Source organism: Nestor notabilis, unplaced genomic scaffold (genome assembly GCF_000696875.1).
Source record: "Nestor notabilis isolate BGI_N333 unplaced genomic scaffold, ASM69687v1 scaffold1215, whole genome shotgun sequence".
Lineage (NCBI taxonomy): Eukaryota > Metazoa > Chordata > Aves > Psittaciformes > Psittacidae > Nestor > Nestor notabilis.
This window is the reverse complement of record NW_009930454.1, coordinates 78,203-104,389: the sequence shown is the minus strand read 5'-3', so window position 1 is coordinate 104,389 and position 26,187 is coordinate 78,203. Positions and strand designations below refer to the sequence as shown.

The 26,187-nt window shown below is 42.7% G+C and overlaps 1 protein-coding gene across 1 annotated transcript in view; it reads left to right on the top strand.

Annotated features, from left to right (window-relative positions):
• The window catches only part of ITPR2 (inositol 1,4,5-trisphosphate receptor, type 2), a 101,441-nt gene extending 76,954 nt beyond the window's left edge, over window positions 1–24,487 (top strand). Inside the window, exons 21-23 of the mRNA XM_010015393.1 lie at window positions 1,195–1,355; window positions 22,651–22,812; window positions 23,991–24,487. Of these exons, the coding sequence (XP_010013695.1) occupies window positions 1,195–1,355; window positions 22,651–22,812; window positions 23,991–24,077 (410 nt within the window). The 3' untranslated portion in view covers window positions 24,078–24,487. The remainder of the gene's footprint in view (window positions 1–1,194; window positions 1,356–22,650; window positions 22,813–23,990) is intronic.
• Window positions 24,488–26,187: the final 1,700 nt, after the last annotated feature.

Below are 26,187 nucleotides of genomic sequence, written 5' to 3'. Positions count from 1 at the left end.
GTGGAACAAATGGGTCCATCTTCCGAGGAAAGTTTGTAAAAATGTCAGTTTGGTTCCAGATTTCTTCCCTCTCAATAAGAAAAAGATTAAGTTCATAAGTCAAAAGCTAGCTTTGCTAAGATATGGCTTCGCAGTCTCCACCCAGGATCTGAGAGAGAAGAGCTATCTCACACTCGCATCATCACTACTAATGGAGATGGTGCAGCTGCTGACTTTATTTCACAGAGCATGATGCAGATGAAAGTACAGCTTGCTATTTCACAGCACAGTGCATTCCAGAAGGGTAACAACAGCAAAATTTGCCTGTTTCAGAAGATGATATGAAACAGGGAATAAAAGAATTAAATGAAAATCATCCCCACAAAACCCATGAATAAATCGCTCTTACTTTGAGGTGCACTTGCAAAGAGGCAGACCTTCACTCCCTCAGGGAACTTCAGAAATACCTTCTTTTTTGCAGACTGGGTGTTGTTTCCATTCTTGTACTGACAGGGATGAGTGTCGTGCAGCGCACACCAGCTTTAGTGTCTGTGGAAGGCTCCACAAGAGATCCAGGGAGGAAAGCTGTAGCACAAAGGCAAACATTTATGAACCCTGTTCTTCCTCACTGTGGTATCCTTCTTCAGAGATTTGACCCATTATAGGAAAAATGTAAAAATTTCTTATGAGTACAGCTCTGTAAAGATCGTGTGACTACAAAGCTGCAGAGATTCACACTCTCTGCTAGGTTTAAGCACACAAACAATCCCACCGCAGCTTAAGTGGGACTATTCATGTGCCTGATGCTAAATGTGTACATAAATCTTTGCAAGATCAGGACCTAGATTGCACACAGTGTACTTACCGGTATAGATTTAGAAAGAAGCAGAGCCAACAGTTGTAAAGGACTTTATAGCCCTTAGCATAGAAGGCACTATAAAGCTGCAACATATTTATTATATTGTTATTGTTATTAAGAGGAAATATCACAAAAGAGAATAAATGCTGCGCTGAAAGAATTCTGTCAGGACTGCCTTCTGGCCTGGTATTTCTTGCCTGGCAGTTGTTGTATGTGGTTACAGCTTTTAAATTAAGATCCTTCAAATTTATGATCCTTTAAATTAAGTTAGGTTCCTTTCTCTAACATATTTAAAAGATTTGCATATTTTATGTTGAAGTTTATTTTTTTTGCTTTATGTCCATGTCCTTTTGCAGGACTGGAGAGAGACAAATTCGATAACAAGACCGTTTCATTTGAGGAGCATATAAAGTCAGAACACAACATGTGGCATTATTTGTACTTTATAGTTCTTGTCAAAGTTAAAGATCCAACTGAATACACTGGCCCAGAGAGCTACGTGGCGCAAATGATTGTGGTAAGTCAATTTTGGCACAGCCTTTATGCAACTGAGAGATGCTCCTTGCAGCTAAAGCAGAGAATATCTTTCTTTTTCGCTCTGTCTGAACAATAGGAGGCATCGATCTGTATTTTTAAAGATCTTTTCACGTGTCTTAGTCTGCAACAAAGCCCAGTCTTAAACATAATGTAAAAGACGAAGGCACAGGCCATAGTCTCCAGTTTGGCATTCGTGCTCTCATGCTCTGTGGTTTCTGCTGCCTCATTAGCCAAACCAGGGGCAGAAGAGCATGCATCATAACATCTGCTGCTGCTCTGGCTTTGTCCAGTATCTCTAGGCTGTTGTCCAGAAAAATAACATCTCCTGCTAAACAGTGAAACACAGGGTCAGTGTTGAGGGCTAGTGCTTTTCTCCTATGAATGCTCTGAATAAGCTATCAAAAAGACCAAGAAGAGCTGCTGCAGGATTTGAAGAGCTGCAGAAACTGCCTTGTGAAGCAGTGAGAGTATGACTTGGATTCAGAGGGAGAAATTTGATGACACTGGGGCAGAGAGATATTCAATTACATTTCATTTCCAGCCTGCTACTGAAGAGGATTCATTCAGGTGAAAGGGATGGATTATCTAGGCTGACTGGTTTGGGGCTACATTTTTGAGGAATCCTTCCTACATGCTGGTATATTGTGGTGCAGCATTTTCTTCCCATGGACTTCCTTGCAGCTATTGCACAGCTCAGTGCCTGTGCCAGCATCTGTGATTGCAGAGCTGGCTTATGTTGGAATCCCAGAGGTGAGTGTAACCGGTGCACATCAGGCTTTGCTGTTTATGCATTTCGGGAGCCACACTGCTGTTGAGAGTATCTGCTCAGTTATCCCTCATCAGGCCTTTCATTATATGTGCCAACCAGCTTCACTAGTGAGATACTTGGGGACTACAAGGATGGTGGGGAGGGACTCTTTGTTAAGGACTGTAGTGGTAGGACAAGGGGTAATAGGTTCAAACTTAAACAGGGGAAGATTAAGTTAGATATAAGGAAGTTCTTCACAGTGAGGGTGGTGAGGCACTGGAACAGGTTGCCCAAGGAAGTTGTGAATGCTCCAACCCTGGTGGTGTTCAAGGCCAGGCTGGACAGAGCCTTGGGCGACATAGTTTAGTGTGTGGTGTCCCTGCTCATGGCAGGGGGGTTGGAACTAGATGATCTTAAGGTCCTTTCCACCCCAAACTATTCTATGATTCTATGATTCTATGCTGGATGCCCTTTTAGTCCTCAGTTAAGCCAAGGGGAAGATTCTTCTCCTCTAACTTCAGTTGTTTTCAAGTCAGGAACCTGGTTTAAATTGATCCCAGGTCCCTGCCTTGTCAGTGCAGAAAGCTGGGTTATTTACCCTGTCTTAAGACAAGGTTTCTAGGATAGCTGGGGTGACTTACCCTGGCATTGCCTTTCTTACTCCATTGAGAACCTAAATGATTAGTTTAGACAAGATGCCTAATTAGGAGCTGGCCAAAATTAGAGGAGACGACTCCCAACCGCTCTGCAGGCTTACACAGGGCTTACCTTGAAGAACTCACATTAGTGGAATGGCTCATGTTTAGACAGGAGTGCATGCTTGAATACTGCAATGAAATGGAGCTTTGGTAAGTCCTACTACCACTACATGGGAAGGTGGTGTGGCAGGTGGTGGGAATTCAGTACTCAGGTACAGAGGAACAGCCTACGTCCATGGAAATTTTGACCCCTCAGTCTCATTACCCAGCTCAGGGCATTTATACTATTAGGCAGTAATGGATCTACACTTCCACAGTATGATAGGAGAGATGGAAAAACTAAAACAAAAGCTTGTATCCTCTGTTCCATTACAAGAAATTATTCATAGTGGCAAGTTGTCCTCTTACATATTAAAATATTTTAGCTTATCTGAGAAATTCACTTGAATTTGTGGACTCCAGGGCTTGTCTCATTTGTCTTTTCCTTCTCTGCTTCTCTTCCTCTCCCTCCAATGTGTCTACGATTATAAAATTTGTGAGTATGTATGTTAAGTGTTAATGTTTAATTCCAGGGATGCATTAATATTCATAGTAAGTGTATCCATCCTGTGGCAGCAGTGGTTTGACTTTTCTGATGTAATTCAACTAATGTATTTTATGTTTGAATTAATGGTGGAAACTCCTGTTTGAATATCTAAAATATTAACAGAAAAGCACCAAAATACATGTGACTTCAAGCACTGAACTGATTTCTCAAATCCCCTGTTCCTCTGTGTCAGAATGCTGGTGGTTTAAACGGTTAGTAATAATCCAGATTTTGGGATTATTAAGCCCTTTGAAGGAAGGCTTGTTTTTTCCATGGGTATATGTAAAGTAAATGGTTGTTCTGGATGATGGGAGAGGTATATATGAACCTAGAAGTGTAAAGTTTACATGGAATGGAAGAGGGAGTGGAGGAGTGGGGGGAAAAAAGGTGAAACAAATGCTTGAACAAACTATAAACGGCTGGTGTGGGATTAGTAATTACATCTTTGTGTAATTTCAATTCCCCAGTACAAGATCTAGGGAACGTGTGCTGCAGAAATACTGGCACTGCAAAGCAGAAGCAATTGGGACTACTTAAATGAACCAAAAAGGACTGTCTCACTTGAAGCCAGAGATTACTAATACCACAGGGTACAAGCAATATTAAGAAAGGAAGGAAAATAATCTGGCTGAAAGAGTGGAGTATTCTGTAAGTATGATACTGGAAGAAGAGATACAGCTTTGCTTAGGACCAAAAGACAAGTCAAAAGGAAAACTCTCGGAGGTAGTTGTGCAGCTGTCAGCTGTATGAGCTGATGTAGCGTAGGTGCTTGGTGTGTTTCAAACACAGCATGATGGTAATGAAATGACATTATGAGCATGTCAGATGTACTACATTCCATGCAGAAATTAAGCCTGAAGTACAGTTTTTGTCCTGAAGACAGAGATAAGGTGGTTCAGACTTTGGGACAGCCTGAATGCTGAGTGACCATTTTTGTGATGCTGGGAGAGATGACCAAGCTCCTGGTAAGAGACCAAGTCCCATTTAGGAGCTGGCACAAGAGAGGCAGACTTCAAATGAACCTTTCACAAGGGAACTGGGGCTTGCCAGTGGAACTGAGTTGTTGCTGAATGAGGCTCACTAGGGGTTGTATGGGAATGTGACAAATACTTATAATAGGGCGGTTGGAAGAACAGGGCAGTCTCAGGACCTCTTTGAAGAGGACAGTCGGAATGAGAGTTTATATTTTTGGTGATACAGAATATGGCTGAAAAAACTCTATGAATCATACTCCTGGAAAAGCTCTCTTAACTCTACTAGTTTTTATTATGACTAGGTATGTCTTTTATGGCTGCTTCTGTAGCGTTAATGGATCAAACCCAAATTCTGTGTTTTCACAGCCGGATTACTTAGAGAGATTTTCGAATCAAATCCAATCTTCAAGGTACAGATCCATCCTTAAATACATGTAGGTCAAAATTTTGGAGTATCCTGCAGTAACTTCTTTAATAGAAAGTAGAGTTCGGTGCCAAGTGTCATCCTCACTACCCCTACAACTGTAGTTAGGAACCAATTATTGTTTGTACTTGTCTACTACTGTCTTGCAAAGTATTACAAAAAGTAACAGCAGAATAAGTATCATGATTAAGTATCAGGGGAAGCATCTACTGTTTCTGATAGTCTCTTCTCTCCATTGCCCAGATTCATCAGGACCCAAAAATATGACTGTCTATATTATGACTCTTAGTCTTTTTTATGTCATTGCTCTAGCACACAGTGAAGCATCTCTTTTGAAGGCTTGCTGGTAGCAGAACTGGAAAAAAACAGGAATACTATGGTTTTCTTACTTTGGAATATTATTTGAAAGGCTGGGTGCCAAAAGGGATAGGAATTATTTACACATCTAATTGCACTTTTCAGTTTTCCATTTCAGGAAGGGGAAACAAACTTGTAAGTGATGTTGTACACACCTGTCACTCAAAGGCAGTTTTTTTTGCAGGTTTACCTGTTCACTTGTATCGCTTTTCCAGGGGTGGCTTGTTGCAAGGCAGTCCCATTATCTTGCATGTCTCTGGCCTCAAAAGACCTTGGAGCAGAGGACTTCTTTTGCTTTATTCCTCTGGACTGTGGACATCAGCACTACAAACTCCTAGTGTTCCCTGTGATTTTGATTTTCCCAGCAGCTCTGTATTTGCTTCATTGCTTAGCGAACTGCTCTGAGCAGTGACAGAAGTAACCAGTAGCTATGCAGCTTTCATAAAGCAAGGTATTATTTTTCCTTTTTCTCTTTTTGTCCTTTTAGAAAAAGGCATCAAGCATATAAAATGTATTGTAAAACGACACACGGTTTATACACCTCTAGCTTTTCAGACAGTTACTTTATGGAGACGTTGGTGGGAATAAAGCACTTCAGATCTTCCAGTGATGCCCGTTCTTTTTGCATACTATCTTATATCAGTTATCGGGTGAAATATTAATGAATATTAAATCAGGGCAGTAGATTTTATTATTTGTTTGTTATCCAGGCCTCTATTATGAAGTCAGGCAGGTATTATACAATATCCGAAAAGACAGAAACTTTGAAAAGCTGGCTACATGCCTTGCATTTGCACTGAGAACCTGCATGAATGATTCCCCTATTGAATTTTCATGCCTGCAGAAAAAAACTTATCTGACCCTTTTGACCAGACATACCACCCCTAGCAAACCCAGAGAGATGCATGTAACTTCTATTACATCGATACAGCAATCTTTGAATGTTCCTAGTGTCCATTTGTCAGAGGAGACAGTTTAATGCAATAACTGGAACAATGAAGATTAACATCCGTATTTTTAGGCTCCTCTTTTCAGAGGTGCAATTCGTACATGCAGGCTTCACCTAAGCTATGGTAGCTGTAAATAGATAAATGGAGGCAAAAAATGTAGATGATTAGTTACTGGGTTTTTTGCAGCAAAACAGAGCTATAAATTATGAACTCCATTCATTTGCAAAAATAAAAGGCTGTTGGCATAGTAATTAAATTAATAATTTTGCCCATTGGAAGAATGAAAATCTTTAGCAAATGAAGCCCTAAAAGTTTTGTTCTCAGGTGCCCTGTCCATAGTTCTTAGCAAGTTTCATAATGGATTTTATCAGCATTAGTGCTACCTGTCATAACTACAAAATTACAGACATAATTATATTATTACTTATTTACTTTAATTATGTAATTGGATGTAATTGGTGCAATTACACAACTCCTCAATCAGCTGAAAATTGCTCTAAAACCAGGCTATGTTCATGAGAGTAAAGGATACTGCCATGCATTAGGCCATCTCCCTAAAGCAAGGCAAGGAAAATTTAAGGTTCTGGTTTCTTAACATTGTGGCCATTGGGACCATAAGCCTTTTATACTACGATAGTATCTTAAAAGTATTCCTTTACATCTTGTTTCATCTGTAAATGTATCCCCCCTGAAAGGCAAATTCCTAGTCTTAAATCTCTCTTCAGGCTACTCAGGATCCCAACACCTCCACTGAAATCAGAAGCAAAATTCCCATCAAAATCATAAGCACAAAGTAGAAGAGACAGGTTGAGCACCAGCAGCCTGAAATTCTGAACGGTGATGACCTTATTCAGTTCTTTTAAGAGCATTTTTGTGTCGCAGCAATGACCTGTCATAGGTAATGTGACAAAATATTTTAACTACTTCATTTTAAATATTTTGAAGGTGTCAGCTTTCTTAATTTTTTTTTTGTTTTAAATTATTAAATGAAAAAAGTATTTACCAAATATTATGGCCATTTCCATGTCATGAGGAAAAATACATTCCCCATTTTTAAAAATTCTGGTTGTTTTGTTGGGGTTTTTGAAATACTGAAGTGTGAAAATGGAACTGAGTTTAGTGCTCCCTTGAGCTGGTGCTGTTGTCTCTCTTCTTCCTACCTGCAGCCTCATGTTTTTGCCTCTTTTTCTATTAGATACCCAGAAGTGGGTATTACATTCAAAAGCAGCACTGGGAAGAATGCCAAATGAGCCATTGAGAAGTCATACAATAGTTGTCATTCTGCCCATGCTGTGTGCTGGGCAGCACAAGGCCTTTTCCCTTGGCATCCTTCTCTCTCCTGCTCTGCGTTTTTGCCGTGCTTCCACCTCAGGAGTGGGGGTGTGATGTGAGGTGTGACAGCACACAGCTGCTCCCCAGGTTCAAGTCTCAGCAGTATGGCTGCAAGGTCCTGGCCAGAGTCACTCCATGAGGCTGTGGCTCCCTCAGCATAGCTGGAGGGACAGGGAACAAGCTCCCTCCCAGGGACAGAGTTGTTTGGGCATAGTCCCTGGCACACTCATGTGTGGCCTGCAAAGGGATTCTTCTCATTTTAGCCAACCTCAGCAGAATTTGCTGACTGTCAAAACAGCCAACGTATGAGCCAAGCGGAGCCTGCAGAGCCCGACAGCTGTGGGTCGAGAGCCTGGCTGCCCGTCCTTTCACACCCTGGGGTGGTGAGAGGTCGTCCCAGGGTTAGTGAACATAAAGTCATTTCACTGATGCCAAATCCTGGTGTGCACCTCCAGCCTGATGTCCAGCGTGTTCAGTGGCCACCCCCACTGAATACATTGGACCTCCCTCCCTGTGGGACCACATGGGGGTACTGGTGGAGGCAGGTCCCAAGGAAATACAGACAGGCAAGGTGAAGGCAGTGAAAAAGTGCCATACAGAAAGGGGAAGAGCATGATGACAGCAGGCAGATGAGGAGGAGCAGGGTTTGTGGAACAAGCTGTTCCTTACTGCTGTCGATTTTTGTCAAAGAATGTAATAAAATAGTACGTACTAAGAGGGCTGTTGACCTCAGCTCTTAAATATAACTTCTTTGGAGAAGAAAAAAAGTTCTGACATCCAGGATTTTTCTCTTCTGTTATCTATCGTGTTTTTGAATTTTGGAGGCAAAAGTTTTCCCTGCTAATTTTTATCTCTAGTCTATATATATTCTTACTACATGTGAAGATTGCTAAACACTGTACGGGTAGAGAGAATGACCTAAATCAGAGAAATGTCAATCCAAGGTAACATGAATGCTGCAAAGGGACACTTGGGTTGTCAGGATGACACTCTATGTGTTTTTTGCATGCACTCTCGTAATTCATCCTAGACAATGTAAGAAGTTTCCTCCCCGAGATGCCCACCATACTCTTCTGTTGCAATTCACCACAATACCAGAGTGGGAAGGATAAGCAATATGTTTGTTCACTCCTGAAATTCTGCAGCTCGTAGCCCAGAGTACTGATGTGAAAATTGATGGCCTTTCAAGTCACACCGCTCTGAACTGCACTGCTTGAGGAGAGGACACAGTACCAATTCTGGTGCTTCACTATTGATAGGATAATATCAGCAGAAAGAAAGGGCACACAGCTAATAGGGATGACCCCTTCAGCTAAATCTGCTAGGGACAGTGAGCTGCGTTCTTAAGCTGGCTCACTATAAATAAACTGTATTTTTGAGGCTTCATTATCATATATTCTAGTTCAACACGGAGTGGCTGATCTGGCAACTGATGGACTTGAAAATGCTTACAGGATTTGTGCACACGAATACTCTGCTGGAGTGGGGCATGGAGTTTATAACTTTTGGGAAGCTAATAATGCTCCCATTGTTCAGGCTGATTTATTTTACTTTTTAAAACTGGCCTTCTTCCAAAAACTAGCAGATGTAATCAAAGCAAAACTGGCAAGGATGAGATGTATGTACATATCATCAAGCTATGCAACTTTTTCTTAATTACTTTTAATAGACTGATATGATGCATGTCACATTGTAAGTAGTTACTTAGCATGGCAGTAATACCAAGAGCATAAAACCAGGCTGCTAAATAAGATCTGAAGTCTTTCTGACAGGCTAATTTCCTAGGAAATACATCGTCAATTTTGTCTGTGGTTGGGTTTTCCTAAAATAAGCAATTAAAGAAATAGGCCTAAATAGATGATTTACTGCTCCCATTTTTTGTTGTGCTCAAAAGAGAAGATCAAGTAGGAATGCAGCACTCTGCATCCTTCCGCATGGACACAGGCACTGTAGGGGGTTCAGGCTTCAGCTTAAGTGTACCTCGCCACAGAGAAAGTCCTGCCTCAAATTCACAGAGGATCTCAGAGCTATTGAGTGGTGATACAGAGTCACAACAATAGAACTGGAATTGTGCTTTGCACAGGTTCAACCACAGCTTGGATATATGAGGGGAGGTCCCTTTCCCCTCATATACTAAAGTGTTATCTAGGTTTACATTTACAGAGTAAATTGAAGCATTGTTTTTTTTCCTGCTGCTAGGTACCAAATTATTTTTCTGTTGTTGCTTTTCCTGTTGTTAAAAAAAAAATAAATTAATTTCTGTAGGTAGTCCATTGCTATTTTTGCTTCTTGGTACAATTTTGCCTTTGCATTATTATCTTATGGAAGTGCTGAACACCTCCCTTTCCACTTCATAAAATAAGCAATTACAGTAACATGTCTAATTAGCTGATTTCCTGCTTATTTGTGTGTTGCTCAAAGCATTAAAAGTTAGCATCACATGAGGACTTTGCATCTTTGCACAAAGCTCCTATTCTACAAGAGAGCTGAGCATCTCTTTTTCTACTTCAAGGGCTCTGTGTTTTCCAGAAAATGGGCTCTTTGGTCTGCCATAAATAATTTAGTTGGCCTGCTTGGCTAGGTGATGTGTGAGGTATGGGTAAATAAAGGGAAAGGTGAGTTTCATTTGGTACCTCATTGTAAAAGCTTGAGGTTTTAGTGGTTTTAAGTTTATATACATTCTTTCCAGACAGGCAAAATTAATTATCCTGTTGTTGCTTGAACAGGAAACCATGGTTCTGACCCTGCCTCCTTAGAAATCATGCCATTCGCTGCAGCGGGAGAAAGATTGATATCAACGGCAGGTGCTGCAGCACAAGTAGATTAACTGTGTGTAGTGAGGGTATGGTGACAACCTTTATCTTCCTAGCCTGCTGGGTGAGGGAATGGCCATGCCACTGTGTCCTGCCCTTCTTGTCCCTGCTGCCTCCATGCTCAGCCCCTCGCGTTCATGTTAATTCCTAAAGGGACAGGTCCCAGCACCAACATGACTCTGTCTCTTTATTTCTTTCCTTTCAAATCACTTCTGAGTACAAAGCTGTCATGCAATTGCAAGATACAAAGTGGAGCCTAAAACTCCTCCAAAGTATATTCATTGAGATTTGGGGGTTTTCTCCCTGAGGTCTGGAATCAGTGGTTTGATGCTACCTGGCACTAGTCATTTTGGACCCTGTGGTATTGTGGCTCAGTTGTAAGCTTAGCTTGATTTCCTTTGTGATTGAAAGATTTGGCCACCTGTCTGTTGACCAATATTAATGTTTGAAGACTGACTTTGTTGTAAAGATGGGTTCTGCCTTGATAATACAATGTAGTTGCAACCTCCTTGTCCTCCTTCCAGCTTCAATTCATTCAATTTGCAAATTAAAATAAATTAGCCAAGTTGGGTTCCTGTTTGTTTGTTTGCTGATGGCCTTAAAAACTTGAGGAGGGGTCTGGACATGAGGCTGTGTTCCTTGAAACTTGCACATCCCCATGAACATGGAGTGGAGGTGTTCCAGCTGGAGCGCCCTCAAGCCGAGCAGTGCTGCTGGCAGGACATGGGCTGCGGTTCGCTGCTGGAATCCATTCCTGCCTTGACCTGCCAGAGACTAGAGCTGTTAACTTTCCAGGCAGCTTGCAAAAGCTATCTTGTATCCCTTTGTTAAAGAAGCATGTGGCCTGAGACAGATCTGTGTGTGGGCAGACCTTTATTCTGTGATTTCAAGTGATAGAAAGGCTCTCCAAGGCACTGGATAAGCACCTACTGTTGTGCTTAAAATCCTGGCAGTAGTTGAGCCTCAGTTCTCCTGGGACTGGCTGTGTATGGCTCTGCCTAATGAAAACTGGACCTTAACTGGAGTCACAGATAGTGATAAGAAGTTCAGCCTCAGAGGAACAATGTGATGAGCAGATCCCATAGTGTGAAAACTGGATTCATTTGATTTTGTACTATGGGAGAAGCGACGAACACAAAACACTTCAATGCTGTTTGAGTATGTTATTGCAACATTTGAAAACAATTATTGTTCTTTGTATTACAGTGGTACTAAGCTTCTGGCTTCTGAATGGGAAAAAGACTCCAAAATTGTCCACAGCCAAGGCAGACAACTGCAGATGCTGAGGAAAGGAAGGACTACGGGTTTGCCCAAAGACAGAAGGGCAATTAGCAAAAGAACAGGGAGATGAGTTTGAGGTTGTTGCCTTACCAGGAACATCATTTAAAAGTAAATAAGCGTAACTTTGCTTGGACTCAAAACATAGTGGTGAGATTCTGCAAGGAGTAGAACAGGGAAGGACTACAAAAAGTGTAGTTCTGCTTCTGTGTTCTCACAGTTCAGAGACAGCAAGATCTGGGGGACTTGGGTACAACATTAGTGTGAGCTTGTTTTACAAGGTGTTTTAGAGATGAAGAAGTTACTTGTTTTCTGTATCTGTCTTGGGAAGAAAAATCCACCAGCCCATATTACTCTGCATGGATACGTTTCTGAATTTGTATAACTTTGGTCTCAGTGTGCCATTTATCTTTTGGGATCAGCTTTATGAGATTTGTGTCAGGTTTTTCGATTTGCTTGCAAGGCTAGTTCATGGAATTTTCTCTCTTTTTAGTGTGGTGGATGTGTGTATGATAAAAAGCTAAGATTGCATCATCTTTAATAAAAGAGAAGATATATAGCCTAAAGAAATCGGATTACTTGTAGAGAAAGAAATCAATCAGGTTGGCAAATTGTATCTGTAGGACAAAGTGCAAAATGTTTGTTTCATACAGTATTTATTGAACAAATTTGTTGAGAAGATGGTTAAAAATGCTTTACAGGGAAAAAAAAATGGGAACCATTTTGTTCAATTTAAATGACATTGATGTATTTTTTACATCATGAAATCTTGCAATATTACCAACAACAATCCCTGATAAAGTACTTTACACAATTGCCTCACCGGGCATTTTGAGATAAAAGTATGTATCGGAGATTGTAAATTGGCTGCATCCAATTTATATATAATTGAACCCACTACAGCCATCCTACAAAATTCAATAGATCAGGAATCACATTGCACTTCCGTGAGTTTGGGGTTGTGGGAGCTTTAAAGAGTCTCCAAAACAAACAGGCAACTTTAAATCATAGTTAATGAACCCTGTGTATTTTATACACGTGTGATTAAAAAGTTTTGCCTGTTTTTCATTTTGTTGGGTGCTACTGAAGAAAAATTGTAACTCCAGGTTTGTGAAACTGATCATCTGCTTGTTCTCAAGAGAAAATGCATTTTAATTGAACAGAGCAAACCATATTTAAAAGCTGGGCTGAAAAAAAAACAAAGAAAAAGCAGATCTGTACAGAGGATCCATTTCAATATTTTCCTAGCAATGTGAGGAAGAGCACTAAATGAAAGGGTAGTATAGGCAGATATAGGTTCATAAACTACCATGGCGTTTTTTTCTCTTACTGATCAATGCTTGCAAGCCTCTGAAAAACAGTAGACATGAACCTGAACAAATACATGTTTCACCTTGAAGGCACGTTTTTACTGTTTTCTGCCTGTTTCCCAAAGGGAATAAAAGTGCTCTGTGCTTCCCAGTAGGCAGGTAGAGCCCTGTGGGATCTGCTGCTCACCCAGCCACAGCCAGACCTGCCAAAGGGCCTCCCCTTGGCCATCGTGTCTGTGCAGGCAAGGAGTTGTGCTCGTTGTGCAGAGGAGTGTACAAAACCTGGAGGCAAGCATTTGAACAGAGCAAGTAATTTGAGAGCAAGTTGGTAGTGTTCAGGCCCATAAGGCTGAAAGGTGGCTATTGCTTGGTGGTGTTTTGTCAAGAAACCCTTCAAAGAGAAACCTGGATCTTTTTCTCCTCTTCTGACTGATACTCAAGTATATGCATTTATGTACGTGTATGGTATACACCATGATAATATTGTTGCTTAAAAAAACAGTTCTGTATAGTATATTGGTGCTAGGAAATAATTCTTATTAATTTTAAAAGAAAATGTTGTTCTTTAAATTGTCCTTTCATACCACACCATGTGCAAAATACATCAGAGTCAAATGGGCCCAAAGTAGAACATTTCAGATCAGGATTCAAAATGCCTCAACTCTGGCAGTATCCTAAACCAGAACAATTGCACTGCAATCAGTGAAGCTCTGCCCATGCAAAGCTGAGAACAAGGTCAAGTCCTGAGCCTCTGAAAAACGAGTCTCCAGCAGAGTCTTTGTATTTCCCCAAGATTCTGTTGCACCAAATTGAAGCTAAAGCTAGGAAATGGACAGCACTTGCAAAATATAAGGTGACAGGACCAGAGAAGTAAAGCTAAAAGTGAAAAAAAAAAAGCCCCATAAACTTCAACAAATATATATGCCTGAATCCTGTGCCACAAAAGATAATGAAGTGGAAATCATTGTTTGGAGATTAACCATGCAGTTAGACCCTGATCTACTGGATCAAGCCGGCACTTACATTGACAAAAACAGGTCAGAATTTGTGGTGTCCTTACCAGCTGAATGGTAATATGTGTCTAAGGAGCAGACATCACCTCTGTCCCCAGCGCTGACATGATACTGTAGGGTATGTTTACACTGCAGTGGGGTTACTGCTGTTGGCTTTTGTCTGGAGTTCAGTATCTGGAGTGCGCCTGCTAGCATGGTTTGCAAAAGAAAATCACTGTTAAAAGAAGAACAGGAGAAGGGGGGCTTCAGCATGCTAGTGCAAGCAGTGAGGCAGTGTGCGGTAGGAATGGCGAGGCCTGGAAAAACACAGTAATTCTGTTCACTTTAAACTCAATCAATGGGAAGCAGAAATACCATTACCATTCAGCTGGGTGTGAGCCAGTCCAGCAAGTGAATGGTGAATTTGCTGAAATGGTGCCAGGAGCAGCAGGGGGAGGAGAGGGGGAAAGAAGTTAGAGCTGGAGGCACTTTGGTGGCGGTGGTGGGGCTGCATGAGCAGCTCAGCACCTCTCGTGTGACAGGGCTGCCCTACACAGTGTGGCACTAAGCAGGGCTGCTCTCTGCACTGGGAAAGCCAAGCCTGCAGGATTCAATAGCAGGACCGCAATGAGCTGTGAGGGAAGAGACGGAGAACTGCCAGGTTCCTCTGCACAGAGGCTGCCATTGCATTACACTGCGCTTCCCCCACCGAGACAGCTGGAACTAAACCAGAGCCTCCCATGCTGCCGTTAAAAGGTTCTTTTTTTAAGGACATGTGCACTTAATGTCAGAATATTGAAACCATACCCACGTGAATAAAGTTAGTAAGCCAGTGATTCATTGCTGTTTCAAATCTCTATCTAGCCACAGTAAATTTCTGCTCAGTAGTGACAGTCTGTGTCCACATGCAGGCTATGATTTACAGTTCTGCATTTTGTATCAACAACATCTGTTTAACAAAAGAAAAAAAAATAAGCCAAGAACATTTATTTTCTAATCTCTGTACCAGATGTTGTTTCGTTATACACAGGATCCAGGGATAAAATCAGAAATAAAATAATTATTTTAAATGAATAATCTGAAGTCTTTTTTCCTAAAGCGTGTCCCGTAACCACTAACAACATAAAAATGTAAGAATGTGGAAAAGTAAATTCATGTTTTGCACAGATCTATAATTATATCTCTTTTAAGGGCACAAATATTAAGTACCAATTCCTAACTTCAGATGGTAGTGTTGGGATTCGTGAAGATTCACAGAGGAGAATATCAATTCTCAGGGTTATGCTAGAGATAAGGTGGCAGAGAGCAGTTGAAGCAGCAGAAGAAATCAAGGGTTGAGAAATGAACATGAGCTGCGGGGAAGGGAAGACACAAGAAGCAAGTGTGGCTTCAAGGAGCGTGGTGCTGGGGTGGGATACAAGCTCAGGCCTCCAAGCACACAGAAAGTGATGCGCAGCTCTCGTGTCCCCAGCCAGCTGCAGTCCTTGCACACCTTCAGATCCCCCGGGTTCTCACCTAGAGGGTCACTGGCAGGTGCAGTCTCAGTGTGCTGGTCACAAAGATGCTTATTTTGGTTTCTACTTTCCGCCTTCTAGGGCAAAGTTGCCCAGGACTGAAGCAGGATCACTTCCCTTGACGTGCTGTCTGCACTGTGGCTGGTGCAGCCCAGGTTGTGGTGGCCTTTTTCACTCTAAAGGGCACACTGCTGACTCATGTACTTACCATTTGCACATGGGTTTGTCCATGTGCAACAACAATGATGTGAGATCACATTCAAACTTAAAGTCTTCATTATAAAGAATTATTTTCATGGTTCTTTCCATCTCTTGGAGGTAAAAGCCAAGTCCCTTGGGTGTGTTTGATAAGCAGAAATTTTGGGGTGCTTGTTCTTGGAACAGCAGGGTCCTTTAAAGAGTTTCAAGCTGAGTGTTGAAACTGCCACAGTACAGCATCAGAGAAAAATCTTCACAATTTGAGGTTTATTATCATTCCTTGCCATAATTTTTGCAGGGATATCACAAGCGGGAATGCTGATACTGAAACACTGAGACATTTATAACTGACTAGCCTAGATATCAGTCTTGAAGAACTCACAATTATTCAGAATTATGGTGATAGATTCTTTTGCAGCCCTCAAAAACATACAGCCAAGTTAAAATGAAAGTAAATGCATCAATGACACTGCTAAAGCAAAAGGCAGGTCTGTGTTACGGTTCCAGCCTTCTTTCAGGGGGAAACAGATTTCTATATTTTTCCATGAGTTGTACAATCTGTAGCATGTATCAATCCAGTATAGACCCAGCCAGACCTATTAGTTCACTTGTTGCATAAAGATTTATCTGTAATTGCCAAGACTTACTTTTATTTTCATTGAATTACTGTTGTGGATGCGTATAGATGCATAACAATTCCTAATTTCCCTCCCTATATTCTTGTGCAGTGCAAATTGCTTATCATCAGGAGTCCTAACATTAAAGTGTCAAACAGGATTTGCAGAAAGCTGTTTGGGTTTGTAGTTTAGGATGAACATTTATCAAATCGTGGATTAGCTGAATCATGCACTGAACCAAATTATTATTGTCTGTGATTAAATCACAAAGTGGTTATTGCCCTGTGTCATCTAAAACACGAGATATTTTAAATCTTTGAAATCCCTTTTTAAGGTGGCTATAGGAGCTATGTAGCTACAGACTTTTAGGACCAGGCTCAGTCCCTAGGCAGAAAAATAATAGCTTTCAAAAGGTTGTTTGGACTGATCACTCTCTGCTTATATGGGCAACAGATCTGGGAAGGGAATGGATGGACTTATTTACATTTCAGACATACGGACAAATTTCTCAGTAAATAGATCTCTTTGTACCCAGTGCTATTTATTCAAGTTGCTGGCTCAAAAAAAGGGAGTGAACGGTCTGTTCATTCCTGTGCCTGAAAGGACACGAGCTGCCTGCTGAGAGTAGCAATGCTGACGGGTTGTTTGCCTTCATGCTGAGGTCATGGGGCACATGCTGGTCCTGGAGCACAGTGTGGTCACAGAGGGTGAAGTTGTGCCATGCTTCCCAGCAGTGCTGTTCCATGATGTCCATATTCCTTTTCTTCACCCTTCAGTGACCATCTACCTGAGGAGCAAAGAAGTGTTTAAGTGTGCCCATTTTCTCAGCCTTGCTATTAGGTAGCAAATAACCCTGATGGCTGTCTTGCTCGCCTGGCTGAGTTGCCAAGGAGTGAACCATCTGTGTGAGATAGGGAATGGTGGGGCTGGAGGATGCAGAGGCCCGTCTCCTGCTCTGATGTGTGCAGCTGGGGAGGTCACAACCCAGGAGTCATGAGCAGTCATCACCGCTTTTCTCTTTGAATAGATAGAAGTCCCGAAACAGCTTGTTTTCGTGTTGCAACAGGGTGTCACGGGGTAGAAAGGGCTAAGAGTCACTGCGTCAGAGTCTGCTGGAGAAATGAAAGTGTGGTACAGCTGGCAGTGGCATGGCACTCTCAGCCCATGACAGTGGTGCTGGCAGACTGTGCATTAGGCTGCCTTCCTTCCTTTACTTCATCTCCTTTGTCCTATTCTTTGACCTATTTTCTCTCATTGTTATCTAGTAATCTATTTTTTTAATGTCTCGGCCCAGTCTTTCCTGCTGGTTGCAGCTGATCCATCTCGCTGCTAACCTGTGAAAGCAGCACCTCCTAAAGAAACGTCCCTCTGCCAATTACTCCGGAGACATGGATTCCGCTCAGCGTGAGAGCTTGATTGAAGCCAGCTGGCTGTGCCAACAGGACAGGGATGGCGAGAGAGAGACTTTGTACAAAGTATAGGAACTCTAAATAAATTTCTTCAGTCTTTTCTCCATCCATGGTCAAATGGAGCTAGCAAAGTCAGAAAAAAAGGCAATGTTTTACCAAAGGGGAACTTAGCTCTGTCCTCCTCTGGAAAGCTCACAGAAGGGAAGGAGAAAAGTTGCATAGAAAACTCCAGGAGGCAAAAGCAGACTTTCGCTTTGAGCATGCCTCTCCGAGAAGAAGGGTTTGAGGTTTCTCAGAAAACACAAGTAGCAAACCATCTAAGCCCTGTGCTTTCTCAGGCATGTGCCCTCACTGTTGGCACCTCACAGCTATGTGTACCCAGAGTACCTTGCCGAGAGGAGAGCTGTGATTCCCGTTGGAGTCCCGCCAGCTGAGGGGGGAGAATGGAGGGAACGAGCATGCTGGATCACCACATGAAATGTCTGCTCTGCTCGTGTGCAGTCTCTTTGGCCTGCAGCCTTTTGGCTGGCCCCTCCTGCCTTTTTGACTGTTTTTTTTCTTCCCCTGGCTGAACTGATGGAGAGGAGGCTGCGGCTCCTTTCTGTCCCTGCAGCCTTCCTGTCTGGCTGACTCTCTGCCCTGGCCACAGATGTATACTTAAATATGAATTCTGCAAGGCACACGTTATGCTTGTGGAGGGAGTGTGGAGCAGGAGGATGCTGTGATCAGTAGGTGGGCTGCTGCGGTTGGGCTGCGAATAGCTGCTATCCTGCACAAGAATAAAGTAACAGTAACAATACACTGCATTCAGCCCTGGTTGTTTAGAAATAAGATTTCAATACACTTTAAAAATTCTGTGTCCAGGCCGCTAGTTCGTTTTAAAGCATCTCATCCACATACCTCACCCTCTGCGAGGTCATTTATGCTGGAGCCATGTCACCTTGCACTATCCTGGTGGCTGTTGATGGAGTCCTGTGGCAGCTGTTTGCAGAGGTTTGCCTTGCTCACTGCCAACAGCCTACCTCCCTCACCCAAATGAACCCCTGCTTGGTTCCAGGAAGGGTTCAAAATGTCTGAGTGAATGAGTCGGTAAAATGGTTGGATTTCTAAGCTAAGGTGTGACAGAGAACACCCTGCAAAATTCCATCCCCGCACCAGTCAAATAAGGCAAAGCAGAAGCACACCTGCAGCATAAAGGAGGCATGTTACAGCTTCAACGTGTGTTAGGTGGTCAAGGTGAACCCTGGACCGAGCCCATAAACATTTAAGTCCCAGAACAAATGTTTGGTGTTGGACAAACATGTTAACTACCTCCAGCTAATTGGCAAGCAATTACCTTGGAGTAAAAATAGCTCTCCCATAGCTGAGCAGTCACAGAGTGCCTGTCCCTCTGTGAACACTTACAAATCACTGAAATTTTCAGCAGAGGAGCCTTGTCCAATTTGCCTTCTGGATCCTGGCAGGTTTGTGATCAAAAGTTTTTTGTCCCCAGCAGCAATTGCTGTTTGTTAGTGGTATAGACTCGGCAAACAGGGCTCTGCACCAGAGCTAATTTTCATGCTGCCCTTTAATAAAGTTCTGCAGTTCATAATGGAATGAAAATTTAAGATAATATTGACTGGCAAAAGCATGCAGTTCAGCAAGGAATATACCTACTGCGTGCACTATAATGGAGCTATTGGTGAAAGCTAGATAAGTATTTTTAATTTAAAGACAGCTTGGCAAGCTAGAATGTACTGAATTTTGAGTCCTTCTGATACTTTGCGTGATAAAGATACACAGCTGGACTGGATTCATTGGATGTATATGCAGTTGAGAACCAAGAAACAAATCCTGCCTGCACCCAACACAGCACCCAGCACACCCAACAAGAAGTGAGAGACCTGTGGTGGGCTCTTTGACCTGTTGCCTCTCTGTTGCCAGGAAAACCTATACAAGCCAGTACATCTTTTCATGAGGTCTCCTGTCCATAAAATCCCACCACCTTCTCAGTGCTTGGATCAAGTCCTTGCTTGATCCTCCATAACATTTTGGCAAAAAATGCCTAGATTTTTTTTGGTCTGTAACTAAGCTACAACTGCATTTCTTTCTTGGGGGAGATTACCACAGCATTGCTGGGAAGGCAAAGCTGGGCACATGTGAATGAGTGGAGTCTGTCATTGAGCTCCCATGACTCTGAGGCTCGTGGTGGCCAAGATGAGCCAGCACGTGGTGCAGAGTGGTTCCAGCTGAAGAGTCACCATCAGCACCACAGCATCATGTGGCAGCAGGCAAGGTGCTGTGTGCTCTGTCCCTGTCTTCACCTGCTCCTGGTCATCTCTCTTCGCAGGAAGTATACGGTTGTGCCAAGGAGGAGGGAGGCAGGTGACACTGAGAGCCTCAGGGGAGGCAAGCTCACTGAGCCAGGGTGTCTTGCATCCACGTGGATTTTTGTGGTGTACTCGGGATGCTGCAGTGCAGTGGAGGGTCAGTCCACAGAAATCTTTCCCAGGCAGTTGGTGGTCTCTGGTTTTCATCCTGGAGGAGCGAGGGAGTGGCAGATGGGAACAAGACTAGGAAAGTGCATTTCACAATCCTGGAAGCAGTAATTGGCAAACACAAGAACTGCAATGATGGAGTCTCAGGGTGCTCTCCCTGTGCAGCCTGGCTTTAGAAACTTTGGCATTATGGTGGGCCTTTCCAAAAAGGGCTCCTGGCCCCCCTGCTGGCTCCTATGGCCATGCAGCTTTGCATGTGGTATCTTCAGGTGCTTCAAGCATGAGAAGCTGTAATGGGTACAGATACCGGAGCTTTCCAGGAAACATTCAGATACAAGTGCAGCTCTGTTCACTGTAGCTCCTTTGAATTAACTTTCTGTGCCTGTAGTGGCAGACAAATTTGCTGGCAAACATTTTGCAAAGAAAAAAAAGGCATTGATCCAGAAGGGCACTGTGCACAAACTGAGCTTAGTATAAATGAGTACACCTGTGCTTAATGCTGGGCACGTGATGAATGCTCTGCTAGAGCCCAGCCAAAATAAATCTAAAATAAATATGGGGGCATACTCGTGGAAAATGAATGCTGGTCTTGTAAGCAGAAACTCATGCAGCAGAAATAGGAGTCTACGGCTCCGTGTGTCAGCTGGGGATATCCAGCAGGGAGGGTCACGTGCGCTCCTTTCGAGCTCACCAGCAGAGCTGGTGAAAACAGGTTTTGATTTGAATGAGTTATGACCCATTGAAAACGGCATCATGCGTAACCACAGTAAATTGTCATAATGAGATCACGAGGCTCAGAAAGCGAGCTGCGAGGAAAGAGGCCTCATTCCACCAGTGCACACGGATGACAGCCCTGAGCTGCAAAATACAACCGAGGGGCACGGTCTTATGCCCTGAACATCTTGTCAGTTTAGTGACCCGACCAGAGGTTGCACAGACAGGCAAAAACTCATTAGAAGTTTTGAGTTAAAAAGAAGAAAACAAGCCAAAATTCATATGGCTTTGCATCTAATCTTTTCCAGGGTAACAGAGGGGACTGGGCTAATGCAAATAGTGGAAAAACATGAATACTGTAAATGCTTTCATGCTTACTGAGGGTTAGCTCAGTTGTTTCTAAACCACGTTGTTATAGGAGGGGAGGGTTTGGTGATTAGGGCAGAGCACTACATAATTGAAAGCAACCATCTCTGGAAACACAACAGAGCTGTAATCACATTGCACATCCCTGAACTCACAGCTCTGCCAGGCCAGCTCATGTGGACCCTGCTCACGTATGGCTGCCCAGCTGTGAATACTGCAGAATCATTGCTGGCTTTTCTGTTTTCATGGTGAAGCAAAGTCTGAGACTACAGTAAGTTTCAATGCACTTAAAACCTTACCAAATACCAAGCCAGGACAGTAGAGGTAGCACAGATCTCGCCTGCCAGGAGTCTTGTAGGGGGACTTCTGGGAATAACTCCTTTTCTTTCCTCCTTTTCTTTCCTCCTTTTCTTTCCTCCTTTTCTTTTTGATACCGTGCTATTTGTGTGGGGCCACTCACAGCACAGGAGACTGGAAGAGGCACGCTACAATTAATTCTGTTTCTCCTCTAAAGTTACCAAGTGCACGTTGCAAAACGCCATGTGTATGACCTAACCACATCCTCCCACTCTCCCCAGGGTAACACTTGGCCAGCTATAGGACCTGTTTCCTTTGTCTTGTGCCTTAAGGCAAACCAGGTTGCTTGTCACATGGTTGCCACTCCTCTTAGGCTCGCACCCTCCCATCTTGTCTGCCTGTTATGCTTTGTACACAAATATCTGTGCCCCCAAGCCATGGAGACAATTCAGGCTCATGCTGATAGCAGCACCTTCCTGACTCATAACATCTATTTACAGTATTTTTTATTATGATTAAATTCATAGCCTGAGTCCATGAATAGAGAAACGCCCAATTCAGTGCTACTCCGTGCTTGATCCATAACAGGGTAGCCCTTGGCCATGGGGTTATGCTTGCATTTACTGAAGGTATACAATCTGAACAGCACGCTGAAGCCTAAGCCATTGCCAGGACCAGAGATCTGTTGCAGGTAGCTAAATGCAAGGTCCCTCTGCTCTTGCAGTAGGCATGCTCTAGGCCAGTCTGGAGAGGACTGTGGCTTGTCTTATTTTCCTGACATTGGCTCGCTGACTCTGCTGCAAGGAAAGCCAAAACTGATGGAGGCCAACCAAGCTGAAGAAACAGTGGGGAAATGTGTCCCTGCATACACTTAAGATCAAAGCATGGCGAGCACTTGGGTTTTCCTGGTGCTAGTGTAAAAAAAGAGTCTTCCCAGATCACCCAGTGGGCATTTCTATGCCGATGAATGTGCCAACACTGCTCATGCTGCAATACAGCTGTGGGGAACCAAGATTTTCCACTTGATGCCTTCTTTGTAACTAAGAAGAACTAAGGATAATAATACTTGTGTAAAATACTGTCTGAATTTACTGCTTCTTAAGCCCACTTGCTGTGTGTCATCCACTGAGAAAAAGTCCTGAGTTTTCATTCTCTAGTGTCAGCTTAGTAGCACTGCACAAACCCCTACTAACATTGCTATTTTTCCTAATACCCATGTAGGAGAAGAATTTGGACTGGTTCCCTCGGATGAGAGCCATGTCCCTGGTTAGCAATGAAGGCGACAGTGAACAAAATGAAATCAGGAACCTGCAAGAGAGGCTGGAGTCAACCATGAGCCTTGTAAAACAGCTTTCCAGTCAGCTTGCTGAGCTCAAGGAACAGGTAAGAGCCCTGCGGTGGGTAGCAACATGAGCGCGTGTGGGTGAGTGCGCTAGCTTTCATCAGGTCACAGTCAGGACAGTGTTACAAAAGAGACTTTTGTCTTAGAAAGGTTTTATCTTACCCTCCAGTAAGCTTTCTGAGTAGATACACTGATATGGGTTTGGAATGAAATTGTACTCTGTTAGCAACAGCAGAGAACAGGTAAGGAAAACTAGTTATGAAATCCTCCCAGTGAGTGCGTGAGGACAGAGGGAAAACCACAGAAGCTATGATGAGCTTTACATACACAGGTACTGCATAACCTGGCAATAAAAAAGGCATAACGTCAGAAACAGCTACATACTGATGGAATCATTAGAAAAGCTTTCTAAATCCTACCCTTGGATTTTTTTCCCCCTTAAGAATACCAACAGTGCTGTTGCAAAAACAATTTGCCAAGCCTGTTGCTTTTCTTGTGTCACCCTTGTGTTTATGCCCCTCCCACAGCTCCCTCGTCTATCCTGTTTAGAGCACAAGCTGCTAGCCCCATTTAAAGCCCTGCTCCTGCCTAAATCACCTTATGTGTTTTCTCTCACTTAAAGATCAAAAGGCCAGCTCCTTTTTTGCTAAAGATGCTGGTCACCTTTGGTTTGCTCATTACAGTTTCAGAAAAGCATCTTTGTGTTTCTTTATGGGAAGCACTTTGGTGGCATCAACAGAGTCACCTAATTATCTCCCTTCAAATTCTTTCCCTGTGAAAAACTCAACAAAGGTTTAGACTGGATGTGCTGAGACTTTTGCTTATTGTGCTTACCCATACTGTCCCGGTGGCTTTTTTATTTTCCCGTCTTAAATTTAAACTCTCTGTGTCTGGGACCATCATTTAATTCTGTGATTGTACAGTACCAAGTGGAAATTCTGACCCTCTGCAGGGCTACACAACTCGATAGCCGTGCAAATAATACACTGTAATACCTGCCAGTGGATAAGAGTAATGTACAAACGAGAATAAAATGTCCATACTTCGCAGGAAACAGATCTCTCACTTCAAAGGCATCTCTTACTTGTAATTTTCAATGCTGAAAAAAAGAATTCCACTCCCTGTTGTTTTGCTTATATGTATCTGGCTCTGTGACTGCTAAATAATAGTAAAAAGAAAAAAAAATCTCAACTCGTCTCTCTCTGCCTTTCCACCTTAGATGACAGAACAAAGGAAGAATAAGCAGAGGCTGGGCTTTCTTGGATCAAACACACCCCATGTGAATCATCACATGCCACCACCCTGATACCACGGGGAGAAGCCGTGACTAGCCTTTCATCAGTATTCCTGCTTTATTATAGAATAAAAAACTGAGATTGAGAGGAGTGAACAGTGCCTATTGTTACAAAGTTAAAAACAACCAAGTGCCAAGATGTTAAGTGGTTTAGCTCTGGGAACAATTTGTAGTTGTTTTTCATGGTTGAAAGGGACCGCAACCTAGAATGTGAGAGATACAAGCAAGCCTGTTTGTATTCGCTCACGGAGCCCGACTCAGCTGCGTTTGTGCTCTTCAACTCGCTGGCTTCAGTAATAGCTGTCATGTACGACGGAGCTTGGGACAGCGTTTGTCCGAGTCCTTCGAGCCGCCTTCAGACTGCTGGGGTAGCCAAGATGAGCAGAAGAAGGAGAAATGTCTATTAACGCAAATACGACAGCCTGGTTCAGGATCAATAGAAGTCATTTCAAGCTTATTTGCCAAATAGCAGCATTAGTCATATTTGCTTGGCATTTACTATTTCTTAATTACCGTAAATATGTCAGTTGGGCGAGCAATAATGTTGCTTCAAGTAACTTCTACTAGGAAGCCAAGAGGAGAAACCTCAAAAGACTGAAAATAAAAAAAAAAAGACAACCCCCTAAAAAAAAAGAATAAAAAAAAAAAATAGAAAAAGAGTTGCAAAGAGAAACATTAACGCTTTTGAATTTTAGCTGTCACCATGCAATTTCTTATTTATAACACGGAGCACAATGGATCTACAGCTGTGGGAATGTTATGCACGTAACACTGACAACATAACTGGAAGTGATTTCTTTCTCCTGGCTTCAGATGTTCTCGATTAACGTGGCCGTGAGATTTCACATACTGAGGCGTTAAACTGTGTTTTAAATTCAAGTTCCAATAGAGGATTCAGGGAAAAAAAATAATTATACCTGTAGTTTGAAGCATGTATAGGATTTTATTTTTTTAAAAAGCTTGGAAATGTCTTTCTGTATGGAGCTGTAATGGTGTGATTACCTTCATAAACTCGTCTTCAGCAAGAGCTGACTTGGGTAAATAAGCACCCTATTCTGCCAGCTTTCTTCTGAGCTAAAGATCGTGGGTTTGTGCCTTTGCCTCCCCTTCTTGCTTTCAGGGGCTGGCAGACCTGGCACTGGTGGGGCATAAGGGGTGATGCCAGAGGAGCTCCTTCCAGCTCTAGGCTCTGTGAAAGGTGGCAGTGAGTCAGCTGTGCAGGTTCCTGCTGTATCCTGTATTTCTTGGGATGGCTTTAAAAGAAAAGTCACAGGGTTTCCACCGAGCCCAAGAGGGCTTTTTGCTCTTTTAGGAGAAGATTTTGGGGGCACAAATGGGAATTATGGTCCCAGTTCACTTTCTTTTTTAATGGGTTTTGCTTACCTAATTGTCCTTGATGCACTTGAAAATGCACCTCTGTTACATGGAGTCATTTTTTAAACCAAAAGGTTTTTGTGATTATTTTCCCCCTATAACATTTCCATTTTGTTATAAAAGCCATTTTGACCAAAGGTGAAAACATTATTGGCTCCACTAGATCTGATTTTTCCCTGAAGAAATGCTGTTGTCTTATTTAAGGCGTAATTCAAACCAACAGACCTAGAGTAGAGGGAAGGTAGGGGCATTTCTCTCTCTTAATCCTAAATTCAAACCTATTCTTGGAAGCCATCTCTTTTTTGTGCCAGTGAAGTGTCTGAGATAAAAATAATATACTTTAGGGTCTGATTTTTCTACTATTAAAGTATTTCCCATTCGCTTCAATTGTCCCCTTCAAAAATGCAGTGTGAAAAGCAGGGATTTGTGTATTTCACAGAAAGAAGATCTCTGTTTACTTTAGTCCATAGACCACCCCAGTTATGAGAGGTGATGGCCATTTCCAGCTTTAGGGTCTATTTTCCCTGTAAGAAATTCTCCCAAATCCAGCCAGCACTCTGCCTCCATGAACTAAGATGAAGAGCAAGTCGTTGTTACCAGAAATGTCACAAAGCCAATGAAAGTGAGCGTGGTTGGAGACTATATTTCCTACAACTCCTCTGCTGGTGGGCTTGCAGCATCGCTGCTGCCAGACATCAGCTGCTTCTCAGGCAGAGGGAGTGTGTGGAGGCAGCAGGAGCTGTGTTGA